At 39.2% G+C, this 20,464-nt stretch overlaps 2 protein-coding genes across 8 annotated transcripts in view; one reads left to right on the plus strand and one right to left on the minus strand.

Moving 5' to 3' along the window:
• The window catches only part of Tpr (translocated promoter region, nuclear basket protein), a 64,445-nt gene extending 61,481 nt beyond the window's left edge, over positions 1 to 2,964 (plus strand). For both annotated transcript variants that reach the window (XM_045146920.1, XM_045146914.1), the window contains 3 exons: positions 1,682 to 1,800; positions 1,975 to 2,070; positions 2,766 to 2,964. In XM_045146920.1, coding sequence (XP_045002855.1) covers positions 1,682 to 1,800; positions 1,975 to 2,070; positions 2,766 to 2,821 — 271 coding nt within the window. In that variant the 3' untranslated portion in view covers positions 2,822 to 2,964. The remainder of the gene's footprint in view (positions 1 to 1,681; positions 1,801 to 1,974; positions 2,071 to 2,765) is intronic.
• Prg4 (proteoglycan 4) lies at positions 2,920 to 19,373 on the minus strand. Of its 6 annotated transcripts, none has more exons than XM_045146970.1 (14): positions 19,333 to 19,373; positions 18,955 to 19,055; positions 16,631 to 16,753; positions 15,066 to 15,185; positions 12,595 to 12,741; positions 11,953 to 12,072; positions 9,665 to 10,197; positions 7,861 to 8,824; positions 7,249 to 7,326; positions 5,843 to 5,979; positions 5,484 to 5,640; positions 4,730 to 4,930; positions 3,980 to 4,105; positions 2,920 to 3,112 (listed from the first exon to the last, which is right to left on the minus strand). In XM_045146970.1, exons 2-14 carry the CDS (start codon positions 19,034 to 19,036, stop codon positions 3,015 to 3,017), a joined length of 2,886 nt encoding a protein of 961 aa, XP_045002905.1. In that variant the 5' UTR covers positions 19,037 to 19,055; positions 19,333 to 19,373; the 3' UTR covers positions 2,920 to 3,014. The 6 variants fall into 6 exon arrangements, with proteins under 6 accessions (XP_045002905.1, XP_045002899.1, XP_045002871.1 ...); XM_045146964.1 differs by having other exon boundaries at positions 9,641 to 10,197; XM_045146936.1 differs by having other exon boundaries at positions 9,209 to 10,197.
• Positions 19,374 to 20,464: the final 1,091 nt, after the last annotated feature.

The raw sequence follows: 20,464 nt of genomic DNA on the forward strand, positions 1-20,464 counted from the left end.
TGAACTTCTCTGCTCAAGAAAGAAGTCTTTCTGTGAAAATTGGGAGTCTTGGAAGATGACCCACTGTCTACTCAGTGGTATGTTCCCAAGAGATCCTTACTCCCTGCTCATGGGATTTAGTTTTTGTTATCTGAAATGCTGAATTTGGAGAATCAGATTCTTTGGTAGTTTTTCAGGTATCACTGCATGTAGAACATACCAGTTATTAAAAGAAAAATAAAAAGATTTATTAAAGAATAACTTGCTAGGAGGGTTGTTGTGAGTTTGAGGCTGGCCTGCAGCTACAGAGTGAGTTCCTGGTCAGCCAGGACTACAGTGAGATCCTGTATTTGGGGTGGAAGGGGATACAGCAATAGAATTACTTGATGACAACTAATTTTTGTAACTGTAGTGGAAGAGAAGTAATTTAACTGGAGGAACGTTTGGATAGTAGTTTGGGAGATAACTAAGTTTCATATTGGAATCTGATTCTCTATAATATAAAAAGGTTGTAATACTAAGTGGTCAGAAATGTAAGTCATGGGCTGGAGAGATGGCTCAGTGATTAAAGGTCCTTGCTTGCAAAGTCTGAAGGCCTGGGTTCAATTCCACAGTACCCAAGTAAAGCCAGATGCACAAAGTGGCATTTGCATCCAGAGTTCATTTGCTATGGCAAGAAGCCTGGTATGACTCATTTTTTTCTTCTCTCTTTTCCTCTCTCTCTTCCCTTCTCCTTCCCTCTCTCTCATTTAAAAAAAAAATACCTTGGTCAAAGTAGTACCCAGATTTCCTAGGTAGACCTCAAGGACTTCATTTAACAATACTTTACATAGGCCAGGTCTAAAAGTATATGAAGTTAAAAAAAGTTGGGGGGGGGTCTGTTTTGCTTCTTTGCTGTTTTTTAATTTTGGGATGGTTACAAACTGAACTGAGAATACTAGCAGTCATTAATTCTTTGTCATATATACAGGTAACTTCACATTTTGTTCCTTTCTGGCCCACATAGTATCCCTAAAGTGTTATACAAATGATGCAGTTATAGAAGTGATACAGCTCAGAGCATGTGAGAGTGATTTACTTGGGTCACCCTACTGGCAGCCAGCTCAGATAAAAACTGCAGACTTGCCAGGCGTGACGGCGCATGCCTTTTATCCCAGCACTCAGGAGGCAGAGGTAGGAGGATCACCGTGAGTTTGAGGCCACCCTGAGACTCCATAGTGAATTCTAGGTCGGCCTAGGCTAGAGTAAGACCCTACCTTGAAAAACCAAAAAATAAAAGAAAAAAACTGCAACCATGACTTCAGCCCATTTGCTACATTCACCATCTTTCAGCTTTAACAAGTAGTCTTAAGAGATACCATGCAGCTTGGACCAGATTTTTCTAGGCTAAATTTATCAAAATCTCAATAATTGGTTCAGATGTCTAGAATGTGAACAATTTTGTCAAGTGAAGAGACATTCGCCAAAACAATGGGGAAGAGAAAATTGGAGCATATGTTAGTAAGCAAAGAAGTGAAAAAATTAGGTTGAGCTTTTTTCCTCCACCTCTTTAAAAATATTCATGTTAACCAGTATTGGGGTCTAATAGTGAAAAGAAACTCACTCTGGAATTAGTCACAAATTCATCTAAAAGCACCTAGGAACAATTGGAGTACATTCCAAAGTCAGTTTTATACTTTATGTTCACTTTCTCTTTTCTTAGCATTAGCTCAGAAGCTGGCCTGGAAGTGGACAGCCAGCAGGAAGAAGAGCCTGCTCCGGCCTCTGACGAGTCGGACCTCCCTTCCACCAGCCAGGACCCTCCCTCCAGCTCTTCTGTAGGTATGTTCTGCTTCGCGTAGCACAAACACACACTGTTACTAGAAACAAATCAATAATCATATCTTCCCCTGAGTTTTAAAAAAAAATTTGTCTGTACATTGATTTAGTAACTGGTTTGACTGTTCTAATCACTTTTTTAACTTCTCTTCTTGTTAATCTAAATGTTTTTCGTAGATACTAGCAGTAATCAACCAAAGCCTTTTAGACGAGTAAGACTTCAAACAACATTGAGACAGGGTGTCCGTGGTCGTCAGTTCAACAGACAGAGGGGTAAGTTTCTGACATATCAATTATGTGATGATTGGTATAGTGATACGTGAACAAGTTTCTAAGACTTAAGCCTTTTTTGAGAATTAAATAATTAATTGAGTCTGTGATGTATAACCATCAGCTTCTGATGGCAGGTTTATATACCTTAGTTACTTTCTAAATGTTTTTTTATTTTATTTTATTTTATTTTATTTTATTTTATTTTATTTTGTATTTGTGGGCTAGGAGGGTGGTTGCACACGCCATACGTGCACCACTTTGCACCTGACTTTACATGGGTGCTGGGGAATTAAACCCTGGTCAACAGGCTGTGCAAGGTAGCACCCTTAACCACTGAGCCATCACCCCAGCCCCAGTGAATGGGTTCTGAGATCCATCATGAGATTTGGAAAATCTAAAGGGTTACAGAGCTGTATGCTCAGTGTAATATACCTGTATTCATTGTGCTGCTAAGTGTAAGTTTTGTGACTATTGTAGCTAATAAATGAATGTAAAATTTTAGTTATTTCCATGTTCCTTAATGTAGCTATTTGATGTATTTATGTCATAAAATGATAATACAGTTTTTATAATAATTTCCATTAAGCATATGGGATATCATTGTATATCTATAGTACTTTAGATATTGCATATTGAAAATTATCTTCTTGAATGATTCCCCTTTATTAACATCATTCTTATTTTTTCCTCTACAGGTATAAGCCATGCAATGGGAGGAAGAGGGGGAATCAATAGAGGAAATATCAATTAAGTGGTCTGTAAACTTGCCACACCTGTGAATACAATCGCAATCTGTTTTAGTGTAACGACTATCAAGTTGAAGACATTTTTGTATTTAAATAGGCATGCTTATCTCAACATTCTTTATTAATAAAACGTATTTCTGTGTCAAAAGTTGTTCATTTCTTTTTTTGTGTTACTCAGCTCTTCCACTGCCCATCAGACTAAGGACAGTTGTACCAGACTTTGGAGAGGGTCTGCCCAGAACGAGTGGTAACTGCTCTTGCTGTTCTAGTAGGCACATCGATGTTGTAATATTGATCTGCATGGAAGAAAAACATCCTTTAATTAAGAAGTAAACAAAATACCTGAAAAAGATTGTGTTGATTACTCAGACATAGCACTTTATTAATAAGTAATATTTTCATTAATTTGAACTTTCTGACCAACTTGAAAGCAAGTAATTCCCTTTATAGAATTACCTTTGAACATTTTCACATGAAATTAGGTTCAGTTCCTTTTTTTGAAATAGGTATTTATGAAACAAATTATTCTGAAAAAATTATTTATGTGGGTTTTATCCCTTATAAAAAAAACCAAAAAGCCGGGTGTGGTGGTGCACGCCTTTAATCCCAGCACTCAGGAGGCAGAGGTAGGAGGATCGCCGTGAGTTCGAGGCCACCCTGAGAATACAGAGTAAATTCCAGGTCAATCTGGGCTAGAATGAGACCCTACCTCGAAAAACCAAAAAATAAAATAAAATAAAAACCTCTAAGAAGCATTCATAGTATAAAATCATATGAAGAATAATTTAGTTTCATGATCATCCCAAGGTATCCTAGAAAATAAAATTTAATGAATAAAATTGGGTTCTCAAGAATATCTGTCTCACTGTAAAGACTGTGCACTGATGAAAATGCATAGGTTAAGCACCACCAGTAGGAACTAAAGTCCTGTTTTCAGTACCCATTGTGTCATAGTCTCTTGGGGCACAGTAGAACTGAATTGCAGTTCCATGCACTTTAATTGAAATTATGCAAAAGTCTTCTCAATTAGACTAAAAGTATTAAAGTTGAATTTGTCACCTTGAGTCACCGTTGCACACCTGGTATATTTGCTTAAGCTCTATGTGTACGTTGACAAGTGAGATCAACTTGAGAAGCTCACAAGAGTTTCCCTAACAACTTACCCTTGGAAAATGCGTAGTAATCATAGCCGTCAGGTTTTCTACTGTTAGGCAGTGTTACAGCTGAGGTAATCACATTTGGAAGCCCTCTCCACATTGTGCTCACTTTGACTTCATTATGGAGGAAACCTAGCAGTGACATTTTTAAATAAAAGGTATCAGATTAAAAGGAAATTTTAAGTTAGGTGTGGTGGTATATACCTTTAATCCCAGCAATTTTAGATCTATACAAACACAGGTTTAAATCTCAATTTTTTCACTGAGTTGCCATTTAACTTCAGTGCCTCAGTTTGTGCTCTGTGAGGTGACATATTTAACTTTCAGGTCTGTCTTAAGGCTTACAGGTTGATAGACAATTATATTTGTATACCTCTTTTATGATACACAGATAAATATTCATTATAAATAATAAATTTCACTATACTGCTTTTCCTTCCCCACAAAGAAAAACGAGTAATTACCTTTGTTACTCAGGCAAAATGACGCATCAGCAAGCATGAGTTATTAGTGCTGTATTTGATCAGTATTTAATCACGCTTGTTTTTGTTTTTTGAGATAGGGTCTATCCCAGGCTGACTTGGGATTCACTATGTAGTCTCAGGAAAGCCATTCCTGAGCAATTCTCCTACCTCTGCCTCCCAAGTGCTGGGATTAAAGGCATATGCCACCAAGCCCGGCTTAATCATGCTTATTTTATAAGAAACTATCACATCTGTTTCATGATCACAATTCTTAACACCATTAAAGTGCTACCTTTGTCTTGATAAGAGACTCTGACAGGTGGTGAATAATGAATTCTGATAGTATGTGTTTGATAAGGCCCAATAGCTCTTTCAAAGCGACGTCTCCGAACTTGAGCCGCTCCTCCATACACAGAATAGTTGATGGCAGGCCTCCGTCCAGTGCACTTTCTCGTGGGCTCGTGTTTGTAAGTGTACTGCTGAACGTTGCCACCTGTCGTGTAGTAGAAAGTCACATAGAATTAAAAATTATTCCACCTGGAAATGATAACCATTCTTTTTTTTACATGCAGAAACAATGCATCTAAATGTTAAAAATGGCTATCTGAGGGTATCAAAATAATTGCCAAGGCTAGAGTTAGCAGTTAAGGATTGGCTCCCCAGGAACCCTCATAAGCCAGATGAACAAGGTGACACGTGTCAAATTCATTTGCAGTGACTGGAAGCCTTGCTGTACCCATTCTATCTCAAACAAGAATAATATAAACAAAAATAAATATTTAAATAATAATAGTTGCTAAATCCTGAAATACATGTTGAGTGAATAACAAAGCATATAACTGAAAGTAACTGACAAACAGCGTTCTGAATCTCAGTGACCTGAAAATTCATGAACTGTGTGATTTAGACACTTTTTGTAGCCCACAATTTTACTTTCACTGAAAATACTTTATCCTAGCCATTAAAGATATCTTATAAAAAAAGATACTAAATAAAAATAAATTCTTAACATCTTCTAATTTTGTTGTCAAATGTGTAATACATACCTCTCTTGAAAAAATACACAGATTCAGGTCTGTTGTTGTGTTTAGCTATTGAAAGAGCTCCCACTATTTTCCCTGTTAGCCCTCCAAATCCTTTTACAATTTGTTTAGGATACCCTGCATCTTGTATGTCGTTGGTGAAACGCCAGTACTGGGAATCCTGGTTGTTTAAGGAGAAGATAATGTTAATGGCTTTGGTTAGAAACAATAAAGGAGAGGTCAAGAACTCATATAAAGGGAGGTGACAATTTAGTTAAAGGTTTGAGTAATATTACTAATGGTGTTTTGATAGGATAGTTCATAATGTGACAATTCTATGTAATCATAGCAAGTTCCGGTTGTTATTTGTAGGTTTCTCTTACCTTAAAGAAGAAAGTTTTTCCCTCACAGTTGCATCTAGTAAAAACAGTGTCAATAGGGGAGGGAATACCCCAAACTTCGGTGATTCTGCGCGGTGGAGATGGTGGAGTGAATGGATTTAGCATCCAGAAATAATGACCTAAAAATAAGAGATATATCAATCTACAATCTATATATTAAAACCTGTCCCCACGGAAACCAAATGGGAGAAAAAAGGTAATAGTTTATAGAAAACTAGAACAAATATGTTAAAGTATGACTGGAAGTATAGGCAGATCCAGAAAGAGGGACAGCAATTTATATTTCTAAGATATTTGGTCTAAAATTTAGCCAAACTCTGGAAATATTTTAGTTTCTAGTAAATTGTTTTGGCTTTGTAGCAGAAAAAGTTGGTCTATCTCTATGTGTCAATAGTTTTCTTTTTGAGAAATAAGCAGTAATTAATGACTAAAAAGCTCTTAAGTCTTTACTGTGTATGATTTGTTATTCTGACTTACTCAAGTATGTTCTGAGATTCTACTATCAGAGAGAGTTGAAGAGATTAACAAGAAATAACATCTCTAGTTAATCTTGCACAGAAAGTAACAATTTTGAATACATCAACAACTGATGTGTTATTTTCAAAAAGAAATAGACCAAAGGGATGCAAATTCTTTTTTTGTTTGTTTGTTTGTTTTTTAAATTTTTATTAACATTTTCATGATTATAAAAAAAATCCTATGGTAATTCCCTCCCTCCCCACCCCCACACTTTCCCCTTTGAAATTCCATTCTCCATCATATTACCTCCCCATTACAATCATTGTACTTACATACATACAATATCAACCTATTAAGTAAGGGATGCAAATTCTTATGTCATTGTATGTGATATGAAGTTGAAGTTACCATTTAAATCTTAACCAGGGTCTGGTGAGATAGCTTAATGGTTAAGGCACTTGACTGCGAATTTTAAGGACCCATGTTTGACTCTCCAGGTCCCATATTAGCCAGACACAAGGTGTTGCAAATGGGCAGGTTGGCACATGTATGCATCTGGAGTTTGATTACAGTGGATGGAGGCCCTGGCATGCCAATTCTTTCCTTCTCTCCCTCTTGCTCCCACTCTCACTCTCTTACACACTATGTATGTATGTGTATATATACACACACACATACATACACAAGGCCAGCCTGTTGGGCTTGCCTCAAAATAACTGAAATAAATAAATCTTACCCAAAGATAAAGAAAAGCTGAGTAGTAACAATTCCAGTTTTTTGCCGTGATATTAATGTACCTAGTTTTATTAATCCACTGCTCTGTTCTCATTTTTATTTTATCAATCAAAATCCCTTCCCAATAATAATTCAAAGTAGAACTCTTCTTGAATGCAAAAACAAAACAAGAGAAATAAGTATACATAGCTCACCTCGAAATGCAACTAATGTCCCGTTGCGCAAAGTAGTCAGTCCATCTACAGGCTTACCATTGCATAAGTTGGTCTCATCTAAAGTAAGTTGACAAGAAGTTAATATGGAACAGAATGGGGAAGGCATTTTATGTTCAAGACCACAGAATTTTGTTTACTGATGACTCTCTTGAGCTCTAGAAGGGCACAGCTTAAGGAATGTACATTTGAGAGATGAATGAATGTTCTATAATTCCACCCTTCCTAAATTCAAAATGACATAACTAACCAAATCAGAAAAGGCAAGGTCATCTTGATCTTTATGTATACTAGGCATTTATTGGATTTTGAAATGATGTTTTTGGTTACTGCGCTTTTCGGTTATTTGCTTTTTTAATATTCTCTTAAGGATAGGTACCTAACTTAATTACTTTGACATTCCATGCATCATCTTTCCTAATGCTAGGTTATTAGTCAACTTTCTAAACACTAAGTGTACTCATTATGATTACTTTGATTACCAAGAGAAGCTATAATATATCTCAGTAGACTGATACTAAATTAGGGCCTTTGCTTCAGAAAGATGAGTTAACATTTCCAATTTTAAAATGAAAAACAACTGATTCTTATTACCTGAAAGCATGGAGTTGATGCTAATACCTTGGCTGGGTCTTCTCACTAAGTGGTCAGTGCCTGGAATGACTATAGGTGTTAGCACAGGAGGCCTGGGGATCATGGAAGGTTTTTCTCCTTCAACACCAGATGCATCTTCATGATTTGGATTTACTTCAACTGTTCCTGAGTTTGAAGTTAGTCTAGGATTGGTGGTGGTTTGCAGTATGGCTTCTGCTAAAGAGGTAGGACTCAGTTCAGGCATTGTTGAGGTCATCTTTGGGGGAACTGGTGTGGTTTTTGGTTTTTTCACTTTAGTGGTCTTTGGCTTTCTGGTAGAAGTGGGCTTTGGGGGTGCTTTGTTTGGCTTTTTGGTAGGTGATGGTTTCTTGGGTGTTCTGGTTGGTTTCTGGGATTTTGGAGTTGTTGCCTTAGTTGTGGTGTCTTGTGGTTCAGGGGTTGTTTCTTCTGTAGTTGCTGTCTCTTTTGTTGTAGTCTTTGGTGAAGCAGTTGTTATTTCAGATGTGGTATCTATGTCCTTTTCTGTTGTCTTGCCTTTAGTAGTTGTGGTCACTTCTGGAGACTTAGTTGTTCGTATAGAGGGCTCCTTTGGACTCTTGTCAAGAATCTTTGGTGTGGGTACTGCAGAAAACTCAGGAGGTGGTTCAGCAGGGGTCTTGGGAGTGGTGGGAGGATTCATGGTGGTAGTTGGAACAGGAACACTAGGGGTGGTAGGAGCTGGTTCCTTGATGGTAGTGGGTGCAGGCTCCTTAGGAGTAGTGGGTGAAAGCTTCTTGGGGGTGGTGGGTTCAGGCTCCTTGGGGGTGGTGGGTTCAGGCTTCTTGAGGGTGGTGGGTTCAGGCTTCTTGGGGGTAGTGGGTTCAGGCTCCTTGGGGGTGGTGGGTTTAGGCTTCTTGGGGGTGGTGGGTTCAGGCTTCTTAGTGGTGGTAGGTGCAGGCTCCTTGGGGGTGGTGGGTTCAGGCTCCTTAGGGGTGGTGGGAGCTGCTTCCTTAGTGGTGGTGGGTGCAGGCTCCTTAGGAGTAGTGGGTGAAAGCTTCTTGGGGGTGGTGGGTTCAGGCTCTTTGGGGGTGGTGGGTTCAGGCTCCTTGGCGGTGGTGGGTTCAGGCTTCTTGGGGGTGGTGGGTTCAGGCTCTTTGGGGGTGGTGGGTTCAGGCTCCTTGGCGGTGGTGGGTTCAGGCTTCTTGGGGGTGGTGGGTTCAGGCTCCTTGGGGGTGGTGGGTTCAGGCTCCTTGGGGGTGGTGGGTTCAGGCTTCTTGGGGGAGGTGGGTTCAGGCTCCTTGGGGGTGGTGGGTTCAGGCTTCTTGGGGGTGGTGGGTTCAGGCTTCTTGGGGGTGGTGGGTTCAGGCTCCTTGGGGGTGGTGGGTTCAGGCTCCTTGGGGGTGGTCGGTTCAGGCTTCTTAGGGGTGGTGGGTTCAGGCTCCTTGGGGGTGGTCGGTTCAGGCTTCTTGGGGGTGGTGGGTTCAGGCTCCTTGGGGGTGGTGGGTTCAGGCTCCTTGGGGGTGGTGGGTTCAGGCTCCTTGGGGGTGGTGGGTACAGGCTCCTTGGGGGTGGTCGGTTCAGGCTCCTTGGGGGTGGTGGGTTCAGGCTCCTTGGGGGTGGTGGGTTCAGGCTTCTTGGGGGTGGTGGGTTCAGGCTCCTTGGGGTTGGTGGGTTCAGGCTTCTTGGGGGTGGTGGGTTCAGGCTTCTTGGGGGTGGTGGGTTCAGGCTTCTTGGTGGTGGTGGGTTCAGGCTCCTTGGGGGTGGTGGGTTCAGGCTCCTTGGGGGTGGTGGGTTCAGGCTCCTTGGGGGTGGTGGGTTCAGGCTCCTTGGGGGTGGTGGGTTCAGGCTTCTTGGGGGTGGTGGGTTCAGGCTCTTTGGGGGTGGTGGGTTCAGGCTTCTTGGGGGTGGTGGGAACTGTTTCCTTGGTGGTGGTGGGTTCAGGTTCCTTGGGGGTGGTGGGTGCAGGCTCCTTGGGGGTGGTCAGAGCTGGAGCGTGGGTTGTAGTTTCAGGTTTGGGGGTAGGTTTTACTTGAGCAGAGGTTTTCTCTGCACTCCGAATCTCTTTAGTTGAAGTAGTCTTCTCTTTTGCACTGGTGGAAGTCTTTTTATTTGTCTCCTTAGTTTCAACTGCTGTTTCTTTACTGGCTGCTGAAGATGTCTTTTTTGGTGTCTCAGAATTGGGCAGAAGGCTGGGTTTCGGATTTCTTGGTTTTGCTGTTGTAGTCGTGGGAGGCCTGGTAACTTTATTGCGTGGGGTGGTAGGAGTGTCAGGAGTTGGGGTGAGCTTGGGATCACCACTGTCTAGTCCGCTTCCAGCTTCATCTGGGGTGGGTTTCTTCTTAGGAGGGTTTTTCTTGTCTTTTATAAGGAAAAAAATATATACACACCTTATTATGTTGAATATTTTTTTCTTTAATAGTGTCATAAAGACTCTGTCCTTACAATGTTAAATGTGTCTAGGCCAATTGCTAACCTTTAGTATGCCTATTAAATGTTTTGTAAAATGAGAAATACGCTTTTGAGCATCTTTTTTATGGAGTAAGATATTAGAAATGAAAGCACCAATAAAACCCTTTACAGTTAATACATAGAAAATAGTGAACTATAAAAATCATTTACCAGTAACACTACCACCTAGTAGTACTTTTACCTCTCACTTTCCCTCTCCTATTCATTATTGCTCAGTGTTGTTCCTTGCTTCTGAAAGCTGGTTCCAACCTCTTATGGATTATGTACACCCATACAAGCAAAGACCTCTGCAACTAACCCTGAGGAATTGGCCCCAGGCTTTCCTGGTTACCTACATAAGGCTATCCACTACTCTTTTCCTGTGCACAGCGAAACTTGACAATTCCAGATGACATTTGAGATTAGTTCTCCAGAGCAGTAGAACTCTACTTAAGATTATTTAAGGGCTGGAGAGATGGCTTAACGGTTAAGTGGAAACCTAAGGATCCTGGTTCAAAGCTCGATTCCCCAGGACCTACATTAGCCAGATGCACAAAGGGGTGCACATGTCTGGAGTTCATTTGCAGTGGCTGGAGGCCCTAGTGTGCCCATTTTCTCTCTTTCTCTATCTGCCTCCTTCTCTCTCTGTCACTTTCAAATAAATAAATAAAAATAAGCCAAAAAAGATTATTTAAATATATAGGGGCTGGAGAGATGGCTCAGTAGACAAGGCTCTTGCTTGCAAAGGCTGATGGCCTGGGTTTTATTCCCCAGTACCCATGTAAAGCCAGATACACAGAGTCTGGAGTTTGTTTGCAGCAACAGGAGGCCCTACTCGCTCTTTCTCCCTCTCCCTATCTCTCAAATAAATTTAGAAAAGAAAAAAAAAAAAAAAAGATTACCCACAGCAGACACCAATAAGGTGACCTACAGAGTTCAAGATGTATTTCACTGAAATGAATTCCATGTAACAAACTTGTATTGCACTTTTTACTTGTGCAAGAGTCCTGGAATGACTCAAAGTTAGTCTTGTCTATTAGCCAAGAGAGAGTTTTACAGAAACCACAGCTGCCTAAGAAAAAGAATCCCTCAGGAGCCCAGTATTTTCTGGAGAAAGACTATATTTTAGAATTTTAAGATATGCAAAGAGTAGAACAGATTGTCAGGAAATACTAACTGTAGCATCTTCTAGAGAGAGGCCAGGCATATAGGATAAAGGACAGCAGGAAAATGGAGGGTCTGTAAAACATGAGGAGTAACTTTGCCTTCCCGTACAGGTGTATGAGCATTTCAAGATTAAGATGATTAAACACGTGAAGCACTCTATTCATTTCTGTTAACTAAAATAAAGCTACTGGGGGGAAAATGGGAGTATTGGGAACAGAGGGAGGGAAGAAAGGGCAGTGACCAGCAAGGCGGGCGTCGCAATAAACCACCACTAACCACCCTGCTTCCGCTGTGCTGCTACGTTACCTTACCCAGGGCTTTCAAGAGTAGCTTCTTAGCTGCTTGGCACTAATTCCTGCAGTATTTAGTTGTCACTTTCTAAGTTAATTTATAAAGTTATGTACTCCCCATATTGAGATCTCAAATCATTCTACCAACACAACTTTTTTTTATGAAAGTGGCATTGATAGAGTCTGTGATCTTTATCAATGCTCAAACCTTTTGGTTTCTTCTGTAATTCTCTATTAGCTGAATTTTTGGAAGACTTGATTTTCCGAATAGTTGAGGAAGAAGAGGAAGAGGAAGAAGAGGACTCTTGATTTTCAGAAACAGAATGTTCTATAAATCAGATAAAAAATTTGATCACACCAACTGTGGTTTAAAAAAAACAAAAACAACAACAAAAAAAAAAAAACACTGCCAGTCCACATACAGTAAGAACTGCTGACAACCAATTTCCTATTCTATTTGTATTAGAAGCACAATCAACTAACTTTTTAACTTTAAAGGCAGGCATCTGAGTTTATCACACATTCTGACAACAGAACTGATTTTCCCACACCTGTTAGAATTTCTCACAGAATCTAATTCTGGAAAAAGAAAACATGGTTGGCAGGTTATGGGTTTTTGTTATTTTTACAGTAAAAATTTATACCTTGTTATTACCCACATTTGGTTTCATAACTAACAGCTATAAATAACTGAGGGCTTATACTTTGGGTTGCACTTCAAGTTAAAGCAGGTAAACCAAGAGTATAACCATCCTCTCATGACTATCCCCTGAGGATACTCATGTAAGTAGTCCACCTACAGGTATTTCATCAAAGAAATGCCCTGTAGTTATGTCTGTCATCTTCCTACCTTCTGTTATTTCCTCTGATTCTACAACTTTCTTAGTCTTCTTTTTTGGTGTTTTAGGTGAGCGTTTGGTGGTTGATTTGATGGTTTGAGATGCTTCTGGAGGTGGAGGTGCGGTCTTTGGAGGTGGTGGTGATGTGGGATTATGCACTGGGGCCAAGCAAGACAGGTTGATTAGCATCTCATTTCTATGCAGCAGTGCTAGCTGAAAAGCATGGGTGGATGTGGCTTCAAGAGTAGATGCTGATGTATCAGAAATTCTAGCTCAACATGAGTAATTCCAAACCCCTTAATTCTAAAGACAAATTGGTATAAAATGGTGACTCTTAAAGTACAGTAAGTTATTACTGAAAATAAAGCTTCAGGAATCAGAAATCCTAAATGCCAGTTGTAGGCCTCTAAAAGTTTATTATAACCTTGGATAAACAGGCTAAACCCTCTTGAACTTAATTTTCTAATCTATAAACAGATGTGTTTTCAATGTTTTAAAATCACCTAAAAGAAGTGGTTCTATGAATTTTAGGTAGTGTGTCATCTTCCTGTGGTTCAGGTGACAGTGCATGTGGATGGCAGGGTAATCAAGCGCTTGCCAGCTAAAATAACAATATCTCCGGGTCTTCATATGTAAGTAAAACGATGCCAGTTTACCCTGTTTTTATTATAAAAGTTATGAGTGAATATTCTGAAATTTCCATGCTACAATTATGCTTGTCCCACAAAATGTGTTGCTCTTCACAAATAAACAAAAGTTATATAATGTACCTTGTTAGCCTCCCCTCTCCCCCCCCCCCATGCCCACACTCCTTTTCAAGTGGAGACAAGCCTATATGGAGCATTTGGGGTCACTAAAGATCAAAAGAAAGGAGAAATGCTTCAGGAAGATAAACAGAGCAGTGGGCCTCTGGAAGAGAAGAGTTACCATAAATCCCCCTGATCTTGCCAGCATTACAGAACCCTCTTGAGGCACCCCACATTGACCACTGGGCAACTATACCTCTTTCTCCTCCCACCCACAAAACACCAAGTCTGCCAGGTTGAGCCATGTTCTACCTGGTGATTTTGAGCACAACAATTAACCTTTTGGGCTTTTTTCTTGCCCGCTTCGGGAGGCACTTGGATTATAAAGATTCGATTCTTGAAATGTTATGACTTTTAGGGATCAAGATGCCTATAACCAGTATCTGCAGTAACCCCAAAACAACTTCATGAGTTTCAAGATTTTGCTTTGTTTGGTTTGACGAAGTTCTGAACTTGTGGGTGGTTATTTTGGTTGGGACCTTACCTATCTTCATGAATTCTATAAAGGCAGTTGCTCTCCATTGCCTGGATTAGTTTTTTAAGTAGGTTATACTTCATAACATAAAGAATTGTCCCCACTTAAAATGTTCTGTCTGCTTCATTGTTCTCTGACCATCTCACATCCCTGCCCAGCCTCTGCCAAAATGAATTCTTAGGTTGGTGTGTTCTTTTGTTTTTATTTTGTTGTTTTTCTGTCTCAGCCAAAACAATTATCCAGGTAATAAGTAAATATGTATCCTCATCATGAGGCCTTCAGAAAGCCACAGGAAGTGGAGCTCTGGGCTTGTGGAAGTAAGGGTGTTGTCTCCATTCTTTCTGGAATACTTTCCAATGAAAATATTGCACAGTCAAGAAACACTCCTTAGCTGTGCTGATTAGCAACTTTTCACCCCATTTTTCCACTGCTCTAAAGAAAACATGAGGTACAACCTTGTTTAAAGAAAATGATAAGATTATGTAAGCAATGCTGATTTTCACTTTTATCTCCACAGGTATTCTCATTTTAAAAAAGTACAGTTAATACATAACATTGATAAAGGAAGTAATCTCTTATTTTTAATTTGGTATTATCATCATAAACAAAATCTGAAGCATTTTGTTGTACTGTAAGATTATTCCTTCAAGACAGTGGCTACAGATTTTTCAATGAGACTTTTCCCTACTTAATGATTTTATCATAAACAAGTTTTCCATCAAGAAAGCTGAGGGGACTATAGGCATAGGAAGGAAAGTAAACAACTTTTTAGTAAATTTGACTGGAAATTTGGTATCTTAATTCATAAATTTTTTTCATACTTTTTCAGAGATGCTGAAAAGACTGATTCTGTCACTAAATATATGCTTATACATTGAGGCCCAAAGCACAAACAGCTCAAAGGAAAGTTGATTTCAAGCTCTTAGTCCCATTAGGTGGAGTCATTACTGTTGATTTAATTGAAATGAAACCATGTGGAGATGAAAACATATACACTCAGCTCGTCCTCTGTTATCAGTTTGCTGAGCTCCTGTTGGGAGATGCTTTTTCTCTTTATCTTTGTGAGATAGTATTATGAAATAGCTTACAGGTTAATCAAATCGAAACCTTGGATGAGCTGTGGGATAGATACTATCAGTCAGTGATGCTCAGTGCACAAATCTGGCTGTGCTAAGAGCATTGTTTCTATGGTAATTCTTACCTTCTTCACAAAAGTTGGCGTAGTCCGGACAGCACTTGCCAAACGTCTTACACTGGGCATCACAGTCACATTCCCTTCCCCGTGCAAAGGACTCAAAGCAGCGGCCTTTACAGGAGAGCTCTAGCCAGAGCAAAATAGACATCATGAGTTATGAGCTGTAGTCATACTTATCCCATCTGATAGCTACCTCAAGTCCTGAAGAGACATATCTAACTTTTTTTTTTCTTTTTGGTGGGAGAGGTGTTGAGGTAGGGACTTGCTCTAACCCAGGGTGACCTGGAATTCACTGTGTAGTCTCAGGGTGGCCTTACACTCACAGTGATCCTCCTACCTTTGCCTTCCAAGTGCTGGGATTAAAGGCATGTGCCACCACACATGGCTCATTTCTAAGGTTTTTTTGTTTGTTTGGTTTGTTTGTTTTGTTTTGTTTGGAATTTATCGTATGCTATCCAGTTAAAAAAAAAAAAAAAAGTCCCAAATGGGACAAGAATTGTGGGGACTTAGTGCACCATTCCTTGACCTTCATGATTCTAAGAAACACTACAAAGCTGCCTGCCTAAGTCATTTACATGGATGAACAGTAGAAGACTGGGAAATGTATACAAGTTAAATACCCCTTATATTAAATCCTTTCATCCTTATCTCAAAAGCATTCACACTTTTGCTCTGTAATAGTTCTCTGTGATTGAATATACATATCTCATAACAATATATTTATTCCAGGGAACTGACTTAATATCATGACCTAGAATGCAGACATTTTTATTATTACACTTGTGGCAGGGTATAGGTTTGAATGATTTCAACCTTATCTCATAGTGTGTACTAGGTTAAGAGACCTAGTCACTTTGAAGAGAGCCTTGGTTGGAGGTATGGTAACTTACCAAGGCCTACTTGAAATACTGTATCCAACATATAACTTGTACAACACTATACCCACCTGCAAATGAAGATTCTAAAGCAAATATAAAAACTTTGGCAAGGTTTTAATTACAGTTTTCATAAATCCAATATTAAATTTTTCTATATCAATTACAAAAGGTGGCCCCAAATACATTCAAGACCCTTTGGATTGTGACTGAAATACATTATTAAACAGTAACATTTCATCTTTAAAGTATGCTTTTCAGGTCATTTGGAAAAATGTTAAGACCAAATAGTGTAGAGAATTATTCTGTGTCTACACATCTTTTGATGGGACTATTTGAATGGCCTTAGTACTAAGCAATTATAAGTCTGATTACTAGTGAAGAAGGATGCTTTCCCTTTTACTTGATACCTACAAAGTCACAGTACTAGGTCTCTGCTTAGAACTAGACATTTCACTTGGAGCTAGTCAATAATTTTGGGTGAATGACAACTTTCCAGGTTCCCATCCATTCCCCCAGTAACCACAAGCATTGAACCCATCCCTAGTACAGTGCACTGCGACAGTTATGCAAGTGAAGGAAAGGGCACTGCAGAACAGAAGGTGAAAGAAAGGGAAATGGTGTGGCAACGGGGCACAGGGGGTGGCCACAGAGCAGCAGTGCATGACAGAGGAGTGGCCAGCTCTCGGGACTTACCCACAGTGCAGACTTTCTTGAAGTCAGGACAGCACTCCATGTAGTGTTGACAGTTATAATCACAGTTGCAGGTGGCACCTCTAGAATACCCTTCCCCACATCTCCCTGCACAGCTTGATAAATCTAAAATTATATAATACTGAGGTAAACATGGCTAAATCACTCTTAAGAGAAAACAATCTGATCAGGAGGACAAAGCCATTGATGAGGGAGAACTTCGTTGGCTGGGAACCATTAGCAGTAGATCTAGCTGATCCCATGTGGTACTAATCATGTTCCTTTATTCTTCGCTACACTGAGACGATAAATACACATTTGAATATTGGGTAAAGTAATGCCTGCGGGTTAATCTTCGGAAGGGTGGCGGCTTCTGCTACTGCTGCTGCCGTGATGATTGCTGGTGTCATACTGAGCAGCTCTGTGCCAGCTACTGAGAAATATATTGTCCCCAATGCTTATGAAAATGTCTCCTGGGAAGTATTAGGATCCCATCCAGAGATAAAAGCAAGGAAACAAATTTTCATAACTTGCCCAAGGGCACACAAATACTTGCTTGTTCATACATGATCTAATATATATATTAGATCAGTTAATGCCTTTTCAGTATGTGTATTGATGTCTTTACTCTTGTAAGTGTCCTGGTTTTAGATAATAAGTTATATGATCATCCTAAGCAAACAGCCCATTCAGAGGTGGAACACGGATACATCTGATTTTAAAGCATGAGTTTTTTTTTTCCCACCAGTGGCATTGCCTCTCACTCCCACTGGTGACCTTAGAGCAGGCTGGCTATGCTTGCTCTGACTTTATTACATTCTCGCCTCTGTCAGAGCACATAAAGGAAAACCCTTGAAATAGTATCTGGGAATGAATACAAAGGTCATGAGTTGAGTTTGGGGGACAAGCTATATAACAAAGGGATAATGACCTTCCAATAATTCTAAAAGTCATTTATTAGACAGCACGGTGGGGCCCAGGTAACCACTGGGATGTAACAATGGATCCATCTGGAATAAAAATGGGCAGGTGCAGTGTCCTAAATCCACAGAGAGATGTTGAAACACACTGAAAAAAATCTCAAAAGAAGAGAACCCAGGAAAGTTAAAGTTTTAATAGGCAAACAAAACCATAAAGTGTCGGATAACTTTCAGAACTTTTGCTTACATACATATGTGCACAATACATACAAAAATGCATATATAGTGTATGTATATACATACATATATTATATATAAGTGAAAAAGCATGAGAAGAGGTTGAGAAGGCAAGGGAAGCAGACAAAACAACATCCAAAGATTCTTCTTTTACACATCAGATTTCTAAAGCACATTAAGTTCTTAATTTCCATAGCCTATAATAGTCTTACTTTATTGCTGTTAATTTTAACCACTAATTTTAATTGTAGCAATTTAAAGGAAAAATTTCAGTGAATAAGCAATGGTATCAAAAAGGTACATGGGATTTAGAAAATGTACCCAGTAGTCTGAGTCTTTTAATAGCATATGTGAGAGCTGAAGGGTCTGAAGAGAAGTCATCATTCCTAATTCAACATTTATATTTGCTTGTCTGTGTTTCCCCATCTCTTTTTTTAATCTGAGTGATTTTGCCATGCCAATGCAAGCAGTCATCTCTCATGTTCAAGTTTCATTTTACAGGAAATGTCTATTTTAAAACTGACACTTCACTTTAACACACATGCATATTAATTTTTCTTATCTGGGGTTTGGCATGTCAAAGGGAACATCTGAAGTTGAACATTATCACCACTAACCTAAGTCTCATGCTGTATACTTTTACAAACGTGATTCTGTTGAGTATATATTAACATTCCATAAGTAGGAATAACAAAAGCTCTTCACCTGGGACTGACTCAGAGTGGACTAAATTTTTCAATATTACAATACAGTGTGGCATTCAGATCTCTATAGGACCATATCAGCGTGAATAGTTCTTGTAAGAAAGGTTCAAGAAAACAATTATGTGTTTCTCAAGTGTTGTTCTTTTTAGCTATTTGATGATATTGTATAAATATATAATAGTTTTGTCATGTAAATGTTTACATTTCTTAAGCTTGGGGGAAAGCCTAGGAATTAGAGCACCAAAATTATTTTCTACAAAATCTCAAACTTTTTCAAATATCTCATAACAGCAGAAAAAGGTAAGAACTCTAACATACTTTTAAACATCTTACATGTGTTTCACATTAATGTTTTGCGATATTAAACTCAAGCAAATATAAATTTTTAGGAATATTTTTGTCATAGAATTCACATGAAAGGATTACCCAAAGTTATTGAATGGAGTGGTTTTAGCAGTTAGGTTACCTTGAGAAGAAACTTGCTGGAACAAGAGAATGGAGAGCAGCAGCAACAAGCAGACCGGGACCATTCTCCACTCCATGCTCATGTGCAGTACGGCTCCCTTGCTGGAAGGAAAGGAAAGGCATCAGAAATCTGCGCTTGAATCTGACCACTAAACCCCGTGTGTGCTAGGCACAATATTTCAGAAATGAATGACGTAAAATTCAATCACAACACCATTCTATTTTATGAAACAAACTTCTGTTTTTAAAATAAGACCTGTGAAAATAATCAGCTCAACTTCCTTAGAAGACATCTGCTCACTAATACTATGAAGAAGAAATCAGCATGCCACTTGGTCATATCATTGACCAGATCTTAAAGCTCTATTTATGTACTTACAGTGCAAGGTTTCAATTGTGTCTCAGAGAGAAGAAAACAGCTTCAGTAAAGTTTAATGTAAGAAGTTCAGTGGAGTTATTCTTCCAGTTTCCCCTGAACGTTAACACAGTAGGCTTCCAACACGTGTATCACATAAATACGATTCTTTTCAGAACTTTCCAACTACCATCCCAACTACTATCCTTTTTCAAGAACCTTGACTAAAACACATTTAGTTCTACAAAGCAAGTTAACATTGACACTTACCTGTAAAAGGAGATGAATTTATCCAGTGTCCTGGAAGTCTTATATATCAGTGCAAAAAGATTGGCATGAACCAATGAGTCCAAAGGTTAGACAAAATCAACAGTGGCAACCTATGAAATCAAGCTTTCCTCATTTATTGGAAGAAGGCCCAGACGACGAGACTTAGGCAACATCTGGAAAACACTTCCATTAAGAAAAATGACTACTACAAAATAAATTTGGATTTATTGGCCAAAACACATTTCTAATTTCTAAGTGAAGTGAACAAATTGTTCTGAGGTGGTAAATCATTCTGAAAGACTGACAAAAGTGTCAAAGTAGCAACTTAAAATACTCAAATGCTGGTAGCATTCTTTTCATCCTTGTTTTCCTGTTAAATCTAGCAGAGGAGATTTTGAAACTTCCTTAGTGTTAGCTTTTGGATTAAATATTCTGAACTTATATAAAGAAGCATAATATGCATTTCTTTACTTGAGTATTTTCATTTCTACTAGGCTCAGAAAACATGCTTTTAATTACTAAGAAGCAAATTATCTACACTGTGGATTTTGTAGATTTCATTACCATGTTAACACCTTGCTTAAGAATTGTATTGGAGGGCTGGAGAGATGGCTTAGCTATTAAAGTGCTTGCCTGCAAAGCCAAAGGCTCCTGGTTGGATTCTCCAGGACCCATGTAAGCCAGATGCATAAGAGGGCACATGCATCTGGAGTTCATTTGCAGTGGCTGAAGGCCCTGGCTCACCCATTCTCTCACCTTCTCTCTCTCTCTGCCTCTTTCTCTCTCAAATAAATAAATAAATGAATAAATAATATTTTTAAAAAATGTATTGGAAGCTGGGCGTGGTGGCACGCGCCTTTAATCCCAGCACTCAGGAGGCAGAGGT

The sequence above is a fragment of the Jaculus jaculus genome, chromosome 1, assembly GCF_020740685.1.
Source record: "Jaculus jaculus isolate mJacJac1 chromosome 1, mJacJac1.mat.Y.cur, whole genome shotgun sequence".
NCBI lineage: Eukaryota > Metazoa > Chordata > Mammalia > Rodentia > Dipodidae > Jaculus > Jaculus jaculus.

Coding starts and splice junctions, on each gene's coding strand:
- Prg4 (XM_045146936.1), bottom strand. CDS start 19,036: ATGAGCATGGAGTGGAGAATGGTCCCGGTCTGCTTGTTGCTGCTGCTC. Junction 5,980..7,248: donor GACATTAGTTGCATTTCGAG/GTGAGCTATGTA, acceptor TCTTATTTTTAG/GTCATTATTTCTGGATGCTA. Junction 4,106..4,729: donor AGTCTCTTATCAAGACAAAG/GTAGCACTTTAA, acceptor TGTCACTGCTAG/GTTTCCTCCATAATGAAGTC.